Below are 16670 nucleotides of genomic sequence, written 5' to 3' on the forward strand. Positions count from 1 at the left end.
GTAACTCCCTGTAGCTCTCTGCTCTTAAAAATGCCCAAGAAATGAATTAGTGCCTGTAAAGTCTTAGAACTGTTCCTGGCTCAAAGTAACTACTCAGTGAGTGTTAGTCATTAGTATTCTCACTCATCTGAGCAGGAAGAACATCTGTAGAGAGGTGACACTGATTTCTCTGACACAAGCCTAGATCATAGGGTCTGTGTCCATTTGATTAGCAAAGATGTCTGGAGTTAGTCATTATGATGAAGGACAAGAAAGATCCAGTCTGAGACTCTGTAAATGTGTAGCATAGATCATACTCCCTTATTGTTTGTTTTTCCTACAAAGAGAATATAAGATCAGTTTATTACCTTAGTTTTGGCAGTTTAAATTGCTGCTTGCACCAGCAAAAACTACTCATACCAGGATAATTATTCAGTTTGGGGTTTATTTAATCTCTGACAAATACACGGAACCTCACAAAGAACATAAGCTGTTGTATACTTTTTAGGTTTTGGGATTTGTACATCTCTAAATTTGAAGACAAATATAGTTCTCATGAACATGGAGAATTTCAGCTACCAAAGAATTCTTAACTGTACAGTAGGTAGTGTGCAATTGAGAGAATATGAAAATGAATGAGGAAGTGGTTTCTCCAGCCTAGTGAAAGGGAGAGATGGTTCTTTTTTTCCCCTTGAGTAAAGCATCTGTTCAAGGAAAAGAAAATGAGTGTGGAGCCAGGAATCCATGATGCCAGCATTTTGCAATAACATCCCCTTTCATCTTCGGATTTCACTGCAGTTTGTGGGCACTAATTAAGTTTCATCTTACTCATACCACTCACATGGAATTTTATTTATTTTTTTACTAAAGAAAACCAGGGTAGGGAATATATAAAAGGTTGCTTGAAGTTACAAAACTGGGGGAAAAGCCTCCAGTCCAGAGAGGGAGGGGGCCAAAATGGTGGGCTTGATGGTTGACTCATGGCTTTTGTGGAGTAGGAAGTGATCCCCAGCTACTCTGAAAGAGTGATCTAGGGACTCAGGGAAGGTCTCAGGGACCAAGAGTGGGACCAGGGACTCAGTCAGTTCAGTCACTCAGTCATGTCTGACTCTTTGTGACCCCATGGACTGCAGCACACGAGGCCTCTCTGTCCATCACCAACTCCTGGAGTTTACTCAAACTCATGTCCATTGAGTTGGTGATGCCATCCAACAGTCTCATCCTCTTTCATCCCCTTCTCCTCCCACCTTCTATCTTTTCCAGCACCAGGGTCTTTTCCAGTGAGTCAGTTCTTTGCATCAGGTGGCCAAAGTATTGGAGTTTCAGCTTCAGCATCAGTCTTTCCAATGAATATTCAGGACTGATTTCCTTTAGGATGGACTGGTTGGATCTCCTTGCAGTCCAGGGACTCTCAAGAGTCTTCTCCAACACCACAGCTCAGAAGCATCAATTCTTTGGTGCTTAGCTTTCTTTATAGACCAACTCTCACATCCATACATGACTACTGGAAAAACCATAGCTTTGACTAGATGGACCTTTGCTGGCAAAGTAATGTCTCTGCTTTTTAATAAGCTGTCCAGGTTGGTCATAATTTTTCTTCCAAGGAGCAAGCATCTTTTAATTTCATGGTGCAGTCACCATCTGCAGTGATTTTGGAGCCCCCCAAAATAAAGTCTGTCATTGTTTCCATTGTTTCCCCATCTATTTGGGATACATGAATCCTAGGGACTCAGGAAGGATCTCAGAGACCAAGGGTGGGGACCAGGGACTCAGGGAGGGTCTCAGGGACCAGGAGTGGGGACTAGAGATTCTGTGTCCAGTGAAGGTCCATGCACCTGGCCTCTCTCACCACTGCACTTCTTGTGGCTTAGCTTGTGTGTTCCTGAATGGATGCATTGGGATGGCAAGTCATACCAACCACTGCAGGTTCTTCTTGGGTGGAGTGTGTTAACGGGCACTTGCTGTAAGGGTGGGAGGGTACTGGTGGACAGAGAGGCCAATTGTTTCCAAGTAAAGGGGCACCAGGAAGAAAATCAAAGGGTAACAGGTTAGGTTACTCCTTTCCACTTACCATCATGAAGAAGAAGTGAAGCCGCTCAGTCATATCTGACTCTTTGCGACCCCATGGACTGTAGCCTATCAGGCTGCTCTGTCCATGGGATTCTCCAGGCAAGAATACTGGAGTGGGTTGCCATTTCCTTCTCCAGGGGAACTTCCCAACCCAGGGATTGAACCCGGGTCTCCCACATTGCAGGCAAATGCTTTACCCTCTGAGCCACCAGAGAAGCCACTTACCATCATGACCCTATGTAAAAAGGAAGAAAAAAACTGAGCACAGGCTAGGTCTGAGGTCAGTCTCAGATGGCCAGTTGTGCCAGCTATTTCTAAGACATACCAGGCCCAGACTTGCCCAGGACCCAAAATAAATCTGCCTGGATCTATCAGAACTTTTGAATTGGAACTGAAAGTAATTTAAATTAACTCACTTTCTTTGTTCACACCCTCTTAAGATGATTTTATTAAAAGATTCTACATGAGTATTTTCACTTGGGTGGAACTAGAATCATAAAATGGGAAGCCCCAGGCAGGTGCAAATTCAAATAGGAGGTCTCAAAGGCTCAAAAACGACCATATTTCTGAAGTTGATCCAAATGCATAAAAATAGCAGTAAATCACTCACTTCTTTTTTTTTTTTTCACTCACTTCTTCAAAGAGAGTTACATACTAAATTGCAGGGAAATTTATTAGCACATCTAATCTGAAAAAGAAAGTTCTTGTATATTTATAAGGCTGTGACAAGCAGGAGGTAGATGGGGAAAAAAATCTAGTTGCTACCAGTTTTTATTCCAAATTGTATCAGTTTATTAAAAACAAATAATTTACAAAGGAAGTAGTCCATAACTCTAGTAGAAAATTATACAAATCAGAAGTACATATATTTTACATTAAGTGGTATTAATACAGTTGCAGTAGTTAATATGGCTGTATATACATGATGTTTATAGATGAGATTATGCTTACCTTCTTGCCAACACCAACGTTTTGGAAAATGTTAATATAATATTGGTGGTGGTTTAGTTGCTTAGTCATGTCCGGCTCTTGCAACCCCATGGACTGTGGCCTACCAGGCTCCTCTGTCCATGGAATTCTCCAGGCAAGAATACTGGAGTGGGTTGCCATTTCCTTCTCTAGGAGATCTTCCTGACCCAGGAATCGAACCCAGGTCTCCTGCATTGCAGGCAGATTCTTTACCAACTGAGCTACAAGGAAAGCCTCAAGATAATATTACCTTTACTTAAAAAAATTCAGCAAAAGTAGTCTACTTGGCATTCTGTCATCATCATTTTGGTGAGCTGCAATGTAATAGTAATTTATGTTCATGATTTGGTGGTATTGAAAGATCCCCCACATGTCTTTTAGTTATCAAACAAAGATAGAATATACAGTGGGTTTTTTTTCCAACTTGAAAGCAGTCAATGTTTATTAGGGGCTTCCCTGGTGGCTCAGCAGTAAAGAATCTGCCTACAAAGCAGGAAATCTGGAAGATGTGGGTTCAATACCTGGGTCAGGAAGATTCCCTGGAGGAGGAAATGGCAACCCACTCCAGTATTCTTTCCTGGAAAATCCCATGGACAGAGGAGCCTGGTGGCCTATAGTCCATGGGGTTGCAGAGAGGCAGAGGACACAACCGTGTGACTGAGCACAGTGTTTATTAACTGAGCAAATTACAAAAATAATCATGGTAGATACCTTAGTTCATCCTTGTAATAAGCCTGTTGATCTGGTCTTCCCTGTTGTCAGCATTTCCGCTTTCTACAAAATGGGTGGTCTTTTTCTTCATTCCACCTTGTGGAGAAGACAGTTTGAAGGGCCACAGGAAGTTGTTTCCTTCTTTGAAACAGTTTCCAACAGTACAGATCTCATGAATCAGATCCTCCATGCAGAAGATGCCATATTTACCAGGGGATCGAGCAATCAACATGTTATCCATCAGGGCAATTCGCTTCTTGTTGATTTTGCCATAGCCACGCTTGCAGATCAGTTCATTTACGGACTTTAGATTTGGGTACCCCCAAACAATGTATGGTTCCACAGTTTCCAGCATGTTAAGTGAAGTCTTGGTGAGCTTCACAAAGGTGCCATTGAAGATCTGTGAGAGGTGAAGAAGCTGCAACACTTTTCAAACCTTTGTGCTCACACCACTGATACCTCTGATCCTGATGACAAATGCCAGTTTGGGTTCCACGGTACATAGATTGATGACTTTTTGTGCCACCATAGTCATTTGAATTTCCGTTCTGTACATCTGCCTGTATTCCTTGTGATATTGCTTGGCTTTTTCATAGATAAATTTCCTCCTTGCCTTTTGAAGCTTCTTTTGGGCAAGCTTCTTCCTCAGGCACCTGATCTTAAATTCTGCAAAATTCTTTCACTTTTTCTTAAGGGTTTTTGGCACAGCAAGAATCTTCTTTTTCTCCTCTTATGGCACCCTTCATGGTTCCAGCTGGGAAAGAGGTTTGATACAGTTTTGCTTGTTTGTTTTGAACTTTGGTGTAGTTTTAAGGGTGAGTTATTTTATGACCCTTGGAGTCTTAAAAATTTGTTAAATCACATATGGTCTAGAAATGAATTCTCTTAATCAGAAAATGCAGTTAACAAGAAAAATCCATCCTCTAAGCTTGCACTCTAACAGAAATTTTTAAAAATTTATTTTAATTTTGGAGGATAATTGCTTTATAATGTTGTATTGGTTTCTGCTGTACAGCAGCGTGGATCAGCCGTGAATATACACATGTCCTCTCCCTCTTGAACCTCCCTCCCACCACCCATCATCTTACCCCTCTAGGTTGTCACAGAACACTGGATTGAGCTCCCCTGTGTTATATAGCAATTTCCCATTAGCTATCTATTAATGTATATTCTACACACACACACACATACACAAGCTCAGACGGTAAAAGAATCTGCCTGCAATGCAGGAGACCCGGGTTTGATCCCTGGGTAGAGAAGATCCCCTGGAGAAGGAAATGGCAACCCGCTCCAGTATTCTTGCCTGGAGAATCCCATGGACAGTACAGTCGCAAAGAGTCTGACACGACTGAGCAACTAACACTTTCAATGTATATTCTAATGGAAAAACTTGAAAGGAAAAAAGGAAATGTGGACAGGGCAAAACATTTCCTCTTTTTATAAACCTTGAACTGATATGCCCTTCACCAATTACATAGGGTCCCTTGGGCCTCAGAACTTTCCACAAGCGTTTCGGTCTCTATGGCGATGCGTGACAGCTGAAGCCAAGCCCAGGTGTTAAGGCGGAGGCAGGCTCTGGGTGAGCTTGGGGAGGAAGTCTGGCCGCAGAAGCCATGGAGGGTCGATCCTGAGCCTTTTGGACAGACCACTCTGCCTTGCCAGGAGTCTGCAGAGCCGCCTGGACATGCCTGTCCTAACCTCCCCACTCACCAGGGGAGCGGGTACGGCACACCCCCAGGTGGTAGCTCTGGAGGCGCAGATGCGCCTGAGGACCTCCCCTGGGACCCCACTTCCGCTGATGTTTAAACTTCACCCTTCTGGCGCCCTCAGAGGCTATGAATCTGGTGAAAGGAGTCCATTTTGCCTAGGCCCCTGGTCTCATGCAGCCGTTCAGCATCCCTGTTCAAATTACACTCCAGGGTGGCCAGAGACGCCAGGGGAGGTAAGTCACCCCCAGAATCTCTCAGCCTTTATGGGCATCTCACTGAACAACTGGTTAGAAGAAGAGCGGCCTCAAGGAGCTCCGGGGTTGAGTCTGGCCTTTATCCTCAGAAGGTGTCCACTTGTCATGCCTGCCGAGGGAGCCTGGAGGCCTCCCCAGCAGCGCTGCTATCACAGGGTGCATCCTTCCTCGGCTTCCTCCTCTAGACGGCAAGTTCTTGGAGGCTAGGACTCTAACCTCCCTGGCTCTGCAGCAGTAGAACTCTGCCCAGCACACAGTTGGTGCTCAACGAATGTCTGTCAGTTGAATGAAGTTACTATCAGCATTGGTTTCATTGGTGAAAACTGCTTGGATCTTGGCGTCACAGCCAGGGTTCAAATCCAGCTCGCTTAAATGACTGACTGTGCGCAAGTTACTTCACCTCTCTCTGCCCCATCCCCTTGTCTGCTGATGGAGGTAGTGATGGTCTCTGCATGCCTTAGTATAAAAGCCAGTGCTACTTTCTGTACTGTACCATTTTACATTTCAGCTGCTGTTATTAACCACCCGCCTCTACTATCTAAGGGGGAAGTGAGACCAGTTATCTTGAGGACCTCTTTCCTCCCCATGGGAATGCAAAGCAGAGGTGTTGTACATCTGCCTGCCCCCAGGAGTGGAGCAGTAGGGCACTGAGAAGTGGGCACCCACCTGGAGAGAGGAGCAATGCCTGAGGGTGTTGAGGACTGAGATATTAAGGCTTGCCAGCTTACTCCTGGGAGGGTACATTTCATAGCTATGTTTGCCCACTGTATCTGGAAACCTGGGTGGTTTGTTAGCAGCTTGAGTGGAGCTGGGAGCTGAGAAAGTGGAAACAGTATAAAGATCATAATGGTCATCACATCGCTCACTCCCATCTTCTGTAACTACGCTCATGCACCTTTGAGAGAGAGAATGCAGGAAAGTGAGAGAGGGGTTTGGATGGAGGTCAGGGCTGGAGGAGGAAGGAACAAACAGAAGAAAGAGACCGAGGCAAAAACACTTCTCCCTTACAAATGAACTAATGCTTTTGAGAGAAGACAATTAAAGTGAATCATTGTAAGGCAGAAGATCAAATGACTAACATGCAAGGGAACAAGTTCTAATGCCCCATTCATAACACAGTCAACTAGCAGTAAGAGCAGTTGTGTTCTCCCCAAGGCAATACAGTGTCCCATTTCCACTTCTGATATGCACAATTGGATCACCCATCTTGCCTTATGGTGAACTTCACAGACCATATTGACTTTCCTCAACCTCCTTTGCTGTTTCAAAAGAAGTTGTTATATAGATTTGTAATTAAAAAAAATAGAAGTGTAAAAATAATCACCCACATCTCTGCAACACAAATTATAAGGAAATGTTAATTTAACATACCCAGTGCTTAAAATTACATACACATGTGAGATGAGTGTCAGCAGAACTATCAAGCCTTGATGAACCTCGGCATCCTTCTAAGGAAAAGTCTACCCAAGTAACAGTGTTGGAGGGAGAGGCTGCTGGCTTCCTCAGGGATCACAACCAGATGAACATGCTCAAGCTCTTTGAATTTGCCTCAGGCTAAGCCAGAAAACACCCATAGCAAATGTGGTAGTTTAGGAAGGTGGGAAAGTCAGTTCTGAAAGCAGAGGAGCAACAGGAAGGGGTGGGTACTGCCATGACCGTGAATAAAATCCCTCCAGGTACACACCTTGGTTAGAAGTGAAGATTATTGCTGGCAAAAAGGAATGAAAATGCTATTCACTCATCTTATTGGCTGGAGAGCAAAATTAAATCACTCTTAAGCACTTTGAGGTCCTTGGATGAAAGGTACTTGTAAATACCACAAATTTAATTACATATTTAAATCACAAATTTAAATACCATAAATTTAATTTATGGCCTGGGGAAACTGGAAACAGTTTAATATCCAACAATAGGGGAATGGTTAAGGAAATTATGGTGTATCCAACTGATGAAATATTATGTACCCAGCAGAAGGGTTACAAAGAATTGCTGCCAACATGGGAAAGTGGTTATTATGTTAAGTGAAAAAGACAAGCTTAAAAAAGAACCCATTATATCCAGTATGATCTCATTCTATTTATTTTTTAAATTAATTAATTTGTTGGCTTTGCCATGCTTCCTGAAGGATCCTAGTTCCCCAGTGAGAGATCCAACCTGTACCCCCTACACTGGGAGTGCAGTCTTAAGCACAGGACCACCAGGAAGTTGCTGCTCTCCTTCTATTTAAACAATATAGACAAAGGGAATAACCCAGTAAGTGAAGAGTCATTGTCATCACCTTTATCATTATTTTAATTAAAAAATTTAAATATGGAAATTTTATTGTTATTATTTTGTGAGGTTAGTATCTTTACTTACCTGTTTACCCTGTAATTGCTCTTCATTTTTGACTAACTCTCGGCTCTTAGATTGGATTGTTTTCTCTCTGCCTGAAGTAACTGCTTCACCTTTTTCTTTAGTGGGGGTCTGTTGATGGCAAACTCAGCTTTGTGTATGTCTGAAATGCCTTTATTTCTTACTTAACTCTTGTGAGCTATTTGCTGGGTATAGAGTTCTGTTTTTTATCAGCATAAAGGCAATATTCCTGGCTTCTGTTCTTATAGAGAAGTAAGCGCTCAGCTTAATTGTCATTCCTTTGAAGTTAATCTTTTTCTCTGGCTGCTTTTAAGAATTTCTCTTGTCTCTGTGCAAAATCTCTGTGATGTATGTAGGTGTGGGTTTCATTTTATTTTATCCCACTTGGCTTCTGGAATCTGTGGACTGGACCTTCATAATTTCTTTAATATTATTGTCTTTTTAAAATATTACTTGGCCTTTTTTCTCTTTTTTTTTTTTCTGGAATTCTGACTAGACTTTATGCTAGACCCTTTCTGTCTGTCTTCCATGCTTCTTAACCTTTCTTCAGCATTTTCCAGTAAAGAAATCTCTGTATTATATACTTTAGCTATTTTGCAGATCAAACTGTTTACTAATTATCTTTTCAGATGTATCTAAATCACTGTTAAATGTATCCACTAATTTTTTTTATTGAAGTATAATTGATTTACAGTGTTTCAGGTATATAGCAAAGTGATTCAGTTATATATATATACACACATACACCCAAATGGGCTTCCTAGGTGGCAGAGTGGTAAAGAATCTGCCTGCCTTTACAGGAGACAGTAAAATATAGCTGTGTATTCATTTTTAGCAATTATTGTTTATTATCTTTCCCTCCATATATGAAATAATTTCTTCACAAGGTGTCTTTGAGGTTTTCAGCTTTTCATAAAGCCTTTAAACAAAGTGGACAGAAATATTAGCAAGAATAGTCTATTATACTACTAGGTCTTATTCCCAGGTTATGCCAGTTTTGTACATCACAGGTATAATTGGCTATGTTAAATCAATAGGTCAGAAATGGCCAGAGAGGCTTCATAATAAGCCTCTTCATGCCTGGATTCCACAGATATCTGACAATAAGCCTCTGGAGATTTTACAATATAGAGCAACTAAAGCCCAGTTTCAGAACACGAGGGAAATGCTGGGTGTTGGGTATTGGTAACCTGGTGGTTTAATCACTAAGTTGTATCTGACCCTTTGTGACCCCATGGACTGTGGCCTGCCAGGCCCCTCTGTCCCTGGAATTCTCTAGGCAAGAATACTGGAGTGGGTTGCCATTTTCTTCTCCAGGGGATCTTCCCAACCCAGGGATTCCAACCGTTGTCTCTGTGTCTCCTGCAGTGGCAGGCGGGTTCTTACTAATGGGAACCTGGAAAAGAGCCAAACCTTCCTTTAGGGCTAAAACTCTTAATCAAACTATCATATTTGTTGAGAAACTATAAAATATGCTGGCTCAGATGTCATTAAATTTTCCTCCACTGCCCATTCTCTGAAGGTGGGATGATAGATAGAAGGTGAGTAAAATATCAAAGGAGACTAAAAATCCCAAACCAGGACTCTGATTCCCAAAGCAGTGTAACGACAGAGTTGTCATCATCTCCTGAGGGTAGTGCCTCCCAGAGCAGTCCCCCAGAACAAACTGGATTGCCCCACATCCCTCTCACTCACACTCTCTTTCTTCGGCTGAGCCATGAGGCTTACAGGAACGCAGTCCCCCAACCACGGATTGAACCTGCTCCCTCGGCAGTGAAAGCACACGGTCCTAACCACTGGACCACCAGGGAATCCCCTCCAATCTCACTCTCTTGTCTGAAGATATTGCCAGGAGGAAGGGAATTAGGGAGAAAAAGGAGGAAGGGTGGATGATAAGGTATAAAACACGCTTTCAGAAGACAACAACTAGCAATTCCCTCTACAGGGTTTTTGCTTCACTTCAAAATTTTAGTAAGCTTTTTACACAGCTTGATGGAGCCTGCGTTTTTACCGTTATGGCTGCATTTGTTTGGCTTAAGATTTCTTTAAGCTTCTTAAAATGGAAATACCTCTGGGACAGAAATGCCTGCTGAGCAGGGAACAGTGACAGTGACCATAGGCAGTGGTGGGACTGGCGGATTGGAGAAGACACCCCTGTCCCCAGGGGCAGTCTTTGCTCAACTCAGCCAGCTGTTCATAGGCCGTGATGTGGCCTTTGTGATTTTTTCCAAAAGTAGAAATCTGCATTTGTGTGAGAAATTTCATGATTTTTAAAGTGTTAGCAGCTAATCCCACAATTACAAAAACACACAGGAAAAGCCAAACAAAACACATCTGTGGGCTGGCTGCTGTCCATGGGCCACCAGTTGGTGACCTTTGTGTTGGGCTTGGTTCACTGGACAGCCCCCTTGTGAAAGAATTTATCACCTCCTTTGCTAGTACAGAGCAGAGAAAGGGAAGAGATGGAGGGCCTTGTTTGTGGAGCTGTGTGAAGACAGAGAAGAGGTGGGCGAGGGGAGAAGCCACAGCGAGACCCTCGCTGTTCTGAGCAGACTGGGCCCCTGGCCAGAAAGCCCTGGATGTGCTGTCTTCCCGGCAGCTGGACATGAAAGAGCAAGTCAGATCCTCCTTCAGGATGCTGTTAATTCCAAATGGGAGCCTGCGGAGTCATTCTTCCCATATGGAATTCATAAAGGAATGTAAAAAATATTTTCTGGGGGAGTATACAATATCCCTGAGAGATAAGTAAGTTTACATGAAAGCTACTTACAGGTGATTCTTTCCTAGTCATTGATTAAACAGATCTCTAAAGACTTTACCCAGGCAACATTCCTTAGTCTTATTTGTTACATTAAAAAAAAAAAATTATAACGTGTCATTTTAGCTTATTTAGATGGACTGAGCTCTGAATGTAAGATCTCACTGTGTTGCATCAAGTCTGCCCACACCCCTCAGGTGAACGGCAGAGGGGATCATCCCTTCACCATGGGTTGGTAAGTGTCCCACTTTTTTTCTTCCAACATTTGTCAAGAAAAAAGAAAAAAGCTTTATGTTTGAAATATGATGAATGGCACATATTTAAAGTATACCACTTGGTAAGTTTTGACATATATGTGTAGCCATCACCCAGTCAAGATGAGAAACATACCCGTCACCTACAACCATGAAAGTTTCCTTGTGCCCCTTAGCGTGTCCCCTATGCTGCTTGCACGCTAAGTCGTTTCAGTTGTGTCTGACTCTTTGGGACGTATGGACTGTAGCCCACCAGGCTCCTCTGTCCATGCGATTCTCCAGGCAAGAATACTGGAGTGGGTTGCCATTTCCTCCTCCAGGGCATCTTCCCAACCCAGGGATCGAACCTGCGTCTCCTGTGGCTCCTGCATTGTAGGCGGATTCTTTACCACTGAGCCACGGGGGAAGCCCATAGCATCCTCCACCCCCCAGGTAACTGCTTAACCTGCTTTCTGTCACTAAAGGTAAGTTTGCATCTTCTAGAATTTTGTTGGAATGGAATTATACACTGTGGCCTCTTTCATTTGTTCAGCATTTTTCACTCAGCGTAATTATTTTGAGGTCCATTATGATTACTGTGGGGAGAAGGCAATGGCACCCCACTCCACTACTCTTGCCTGGAAAATCCCATGGACGGAGGAGCCTGGTAGGCTGCAGTCCATGGGGTCGCTAAGAGTCGGACACGACTGAGCGACTTCCCTTTCACTTTTCACTTTCATGCATTGGAGGAAGAAATGGCAACCCACTCCAGTGTTCTTGCCTGGAGATTCCCAGGGACGGCGGGGCCTGGTGGGCTGCCGTCTATGGGGTCGCACAGAGTCGGACACACTGAAGTGACTTAGCAGCAGCAGCAGCATGAGTACCGTGATTCATGGGGTCGCAAAGAGTCGGACACGACTGAGCGACTGATCTGATCTGATGAGTACTGTTTATCGATTCTGTTGTTGCATAATATTCCTTTATACAAATGTAAGAATTTATACTTATTGATAAAACTATATCATATATTTGGGTTGTTTTCAGTTTTGGGATCCTTACAGTTGGGGTGCCAAGAACATCTGTGTACACGTCTTTGTATGATCGTGTGCTTACATTCTGCTTGGTAAATACATACCTAGAAATGGAACACCTAGGTCATATGGTCCCCTATATATTTAACTTTTTTAGGACATACCAGCTGTTTTCCAAAGTGCTTATACCGTTTTATATTCCCATCAGCAGTGCAGGAGAGTTCTAGTTCCTTATATCATCTCCAATACTTGATACAGTCTGTTGATTTGGTTTAACCCATTCTAGTGGGGATGATGTGGTATGTTGGCGTAGTTTTAATGTACAAGTTTCTAACGAGATCTTATGTGCTTATTTGCTATGTATATATCTTCTCTGAAGTGGCTGTTGAAACTGTTAATCGTGTTGTGTGGCATTATTGAATTTGAGAGTTCTTTAATGTGTTCTGGATTCAGGACCTTTATCAGATAAATGATTTGCCAATATTTTCTTCCAGTCTGGTCTTGTTTTTCATTCTTTAAACAGTGTTTGAGGAGCAGAAATTTTCATGAAGTCCGGTTTACTAATTGGCTCTCTTTGTGCCTGTGTGTCAGATTGTGCTTGTGTGTTGTATCTAAGAAATATTTGCCTACACCAAGGTCATAAAGGATTTCTATTATGCTTTCTTCCGGAAGTGTTAGAATTTAAACTCAGGCTTTTAAAAACAAATACTGTTTATTTAATTTTAAAAACTGAAGTATAATTGGCCTACAACACTATACTAGTTCCAGGTGTGCAACGCAGTGATTCAACATTTCTCTATCATGCAAAATAATCACTACTGTTCCCAACTGTTTATGAGAACTGGGGTCCCAATTTATTGAAATATCTCCTTCCCTGTTCCCATGAAGGCCAGCCTTTTCTACCTCAGGGACGAGGAGAAACACAGACCACAATGATGGAGACCCACCAGACGTGCACAGGAAGCTACCATCCAGTGCTGGAGAGGACCGGGCCATGCTGCTAGGGTTTGCAATGATGGGTTTCTCGGTCCTAATGTTCTTCGTGCTTGGAGTAACCATCCTGAAGCCCTTCTTGCTCAGGTGAGAACAGAGAGAGGAGACAGAACATTTATCCTAGGTGTAGGCACAGTGATAGAGGAGAGGGGAGACTGGCTTTGCTTTCTCCAGAATCCCTGTTCTTCTCTTAGTGCTGGGAGGCAGCTGGGTGTGGAGGAAGGGGTGGTGAGAAAGTGAAAGATATTCCTTTGCTGCTCCTCCAGTCTCCAAAGTCTTTCAGTAGGGGGTCCACATATTCGATATCCCTGCAGGTAATACATTCTTTAATACACTAACATCCTAAGGAAGGAGATGAGCATGAGTTTCTGCATGAACATAACAAAAATTTTTTGAGTCTGAGTTTTTGAGTTTGGTAATATCTACCTGGCATATTGTAGTTGCTCAATAAATATTAGTTTTCTTTTAAGTAGTTTCCTTATTAAACACATGTAATAAGTTACCATTAAATATATACTATATATCAAACATATATTTTATCCCTATATAAACTTAGAGCAAGTCCATGAAGGAAGCATTATTTTATTACTTTGATTTTCACTTTATGAATGAGAAATCTCAGGCTCAGAAGAGCCAAGGAAAATACCCAAGGTTAATACCACCACAGTCTTCAGGGGCAGGACATTTGTCTACCCCTTCTCACTCTATCTATGACATTCTGTGTGTGGTGTGTGTGCAAATCCTCAAGGAATGTTTTCCAAGTAATATTTTTAAAAATAATTGTTATTTATTTGGGGCTATGCTGGGTCTTTGTTGCTGTGTGGACTTTAGTTGCAGCAAGTGGGGCTACTCTTTAGCTCTGGTGTGCAGGCTTTTCATTGCTGTGACTTCTCTTGTGGGGCACCGGCTCTGGGGCACCCAGGCTTCAGTAATTGTGGCACGTGGGCTCAGTATTTGCGGCTCCCGGGCTCTAGAGCACAAGCTCAGTAGTTCTGGTGCAGGGGCTTAGTTGCTCCGAGGCATGTGTAATCTTCCTGGATCAGGGATAGAACCTGTGTTTCCTGCATTGGAAGGCAGATTCTTTACCACTGAGCCACCAGGGAAGCCAAGTAAAATTTAGTTTAGTACAACACTTATTGAGCCTCTACTATGTGAGAGGCATTGTGCTTTCTGCTTTGAGGAACATAAAGATGCAGAGGATATAGTTCTTGACCTTAAGGAATTTACTAACGTTAAAATAAGGCAAGTTTTCTAATGGGATTCCTCATAGGATTTGCACTTGCCTCTTAGAGAGAGTAAATGGAATGGCCAAGTTGCCTAAGAGCCCTGTGGCTGGACTCCTTCCAAAGGCACATTTTCACCAGGACAAGCCAGTGGGCAGATCTTGAGTTGATGAGGCAGGAAGAGATGGTAAGATTTCTGAGTGTGAATTTTTGTGGTTATAGTATTTAGGCTAATATTGCTAAAAAGTATGTTTCCCCAAACACCTTAAATACTGTTAAATTCACAGATTTCTGGGCCTCAACTCAGACCAACTGAATCCAAATCCCTGGAAGTCATAGAACCCATGTTTTAACAAATTCCTCATTTTAACAAACCCATTCAGGTGATTCTGAAATTCGAAAATCATTGATCTATAGTGAGAACTATGCCAGAAGGGTCATAACTGAGATGGAACTTGGTACCTTGCTGCCGTTTATCCCGTTGCAAAGTTCTCTGTGCTCCTGAATCACTAAATGCCTTCTGTGATGGGTCCTACGTTGCTTTGAAATACATTAGAAATACAGGACTAAATTTTCTAGGGATGAAAACCATTTATTTACTTTTCCAAATGGAAGCACTCAGAGAGAAGAATCGAACTGCACTATCATTCATGTGCACACCATGGATGACTGGACGGACTGTGCATTTACCTGTGGGATGGACTGCCGAGGTCAGGGCAAGTACCCGTGTCTCCAGCTATTTGTGAAGCTCACCCATTCAGGTCAGAAAGTGCTCCTACATTATAATGAAGAGGCTGTCCAGATAAATTCCAAGGTAGTGTAAACTTCATGTGTGAAAGTGTTCTAATTATAGCAACCTTTCCATGGCAGACTGTCCCTAGCAAGGGGCCATCTCTAGATAAAGCTGTTTTCTTCCACTGAACGTATCAATAGTGACCCAATCAGGATAAATGAAGCTAAAAGCATTCTTGGAGGAAAAATGGGGTATATAGAAAAGAGAGTTCACGTTGGTGTCTGGAATTTAAAGACTTGAGACAGTGAACAAAATTATTTGTAAGTAGTCTTAACTTCTTGTTGGGAGATCCCATTCCTCATCTTATCGAAAATGTTAAAATGAACTTACAGCCCACCTTAAATCAAACAATCATTCTTATCAAAGAAATTTAAAGATTATCCTTTAAAGGATACTCAACAGGTTCATGGGAGAAGGCATTGGCACCCCACTCCAGTACTCTTGCCTGGAAAATCCCATGGATGGTGGAGCCTGGTAGGCCGCAGTCCATGGGGTCGCACAGAGTCGGACACGACTGAAGCGACTTAGCAGCAGCAGCAGCAGCAACAGGTTCATATGATTTAAAAAGTACATTTTCACCTACCTATAAAAAGTTGACTTAAATTAGTTGACATTTTGCACTTCTTTGTGTTTACTTAAGCACTGGTTTCAACCTGGTGATTTCTGTTTTGGATGCCATAACCTTTAAGGTCTCAAATGTTTTTGCAGGCCGACGGCAGAGTGTCTTGAGTGCTTAGTGGATATGGTAATACACCTCAGTATCTTTATTCCCACATCTTTGTTTAGTGCTCAGAAATGGCCAGTTCACTATTTGCCCTCCTGGCACCCCTTCCCCATGAGCTATGTAATAGGTCTTATCACCTTCAGAGATTAAAACTCTTAATAGCTTCAGCTGTGAAGTGATTTCAGAATTAAAACTTGAAAGCGTTTGATTTCAGAGCCAGCGCCCTCATTTTTCTTCCTCTTCCGTATTCCTAGTGCTTCTACACACCTAAGTGCCACCAGCATAGAAATGATTTGCTCAGTGGTGCTCTGGACATAAAGGAATTCTTCGATCACAAAAATGGGACCCCGTTTTCATGCTTCTACAGTCCAGACAGCCAATCCGAAGATGTCATTCTCATAAAAAAGTACGACCAGATGGTGATCTTCCACTGTTTATTCTGGCCTTTGCTGACCCTGCTGGGTGGTGTCCTGATAGGTGGCATGGTGAGATTAACACAGTACCTGTCCTTCTTGTGTGAAAAACACAGCACTGCATTCAGAGGTGAGGTAAGTGGCAAAGTTCTTCATATGGCCCAGCATCAATTCAAACTGTGGCGTGTTGGGAGGAGCAAAGGAAGGAGCAGAGAAACCTTAAGATGGTGGCCAAATTAGTCCTGGCCTCCAGATACCTGCAGGGTCTACACTTGAGGGCCTGATTATGCCTACTCGCAAACTAACTGTGTAGAAACAAAGCATGGTTAATTCATGTGGGAAAGAAAAATGTTAAAAAGTCTCATTGTATATTCTATTCTATAAATAAATATAAATTCACCATCTTTTTTATTCCAAATCTCTCCACATGAGCCAGGGAAGCACCTTTTGTTTCC

General features: G+C 42.6%; 1 protein-coding gene and 1 pseudogene across 3 annotated transcripts in view; one reads left to right on the forward strand and one right to left on the reverse strand.

Annotated features, from left to right (window-relative positions):
- Positions 1–3309: 3309 nt before the first annotated feature.
- LOC782455 (large ribosomal subunit protein uL30-like) lies at positions 3310–5415 on the reverse strand (annotated as a pseudogene).
- The window catches only part of KCNMB3 (potassium calcium-activated channel subfamily M regulatory beta subunit 3), a 32889-nt gene continuing 20612 nt past the window's right edge, over positions 4394–16670 (forward strand). Inside the window, exons 1-4 of one of the 3 annotated variants that reach the window (XM_059885913.1) lie at positions 4394–5671; positions 12958–13149; positions 14901–15099; positions 16057–16350. In XM_059885913.1, coding sequence (XP_059741896.1) covers positions 5610–5671; positions 12958–13149; positions 14901–15099; positions 16057–16350 — 747 coding nt within the window. In that variant the 5' untranslated portion in view covers positions 4394–5609. Of the gene's footprint in view, positions 11041–12957; positions 13150–14900; positions 15100–16056; positions 16618–16670 lie in introns of those variants that run through there. The other 2 variants (XM_059885909.1, NM_001191284.2) reach the window with 2 other exon arrangements.

Source organism: Bos taurus, chromosome 1 (genome assembly GCF_002263795.3).
Source record: "Bos taurus isolate L1 Dominette 01449 registration number 42190680 breed Hereford chromosome 1, ARS-UCD2.0, whole genome shotgun sequence".
NCBI lineage: Eukaryota > Metazoa > Chordata > Mammalia > Artiodactyla > Bovidae > Bos > Bos taurus.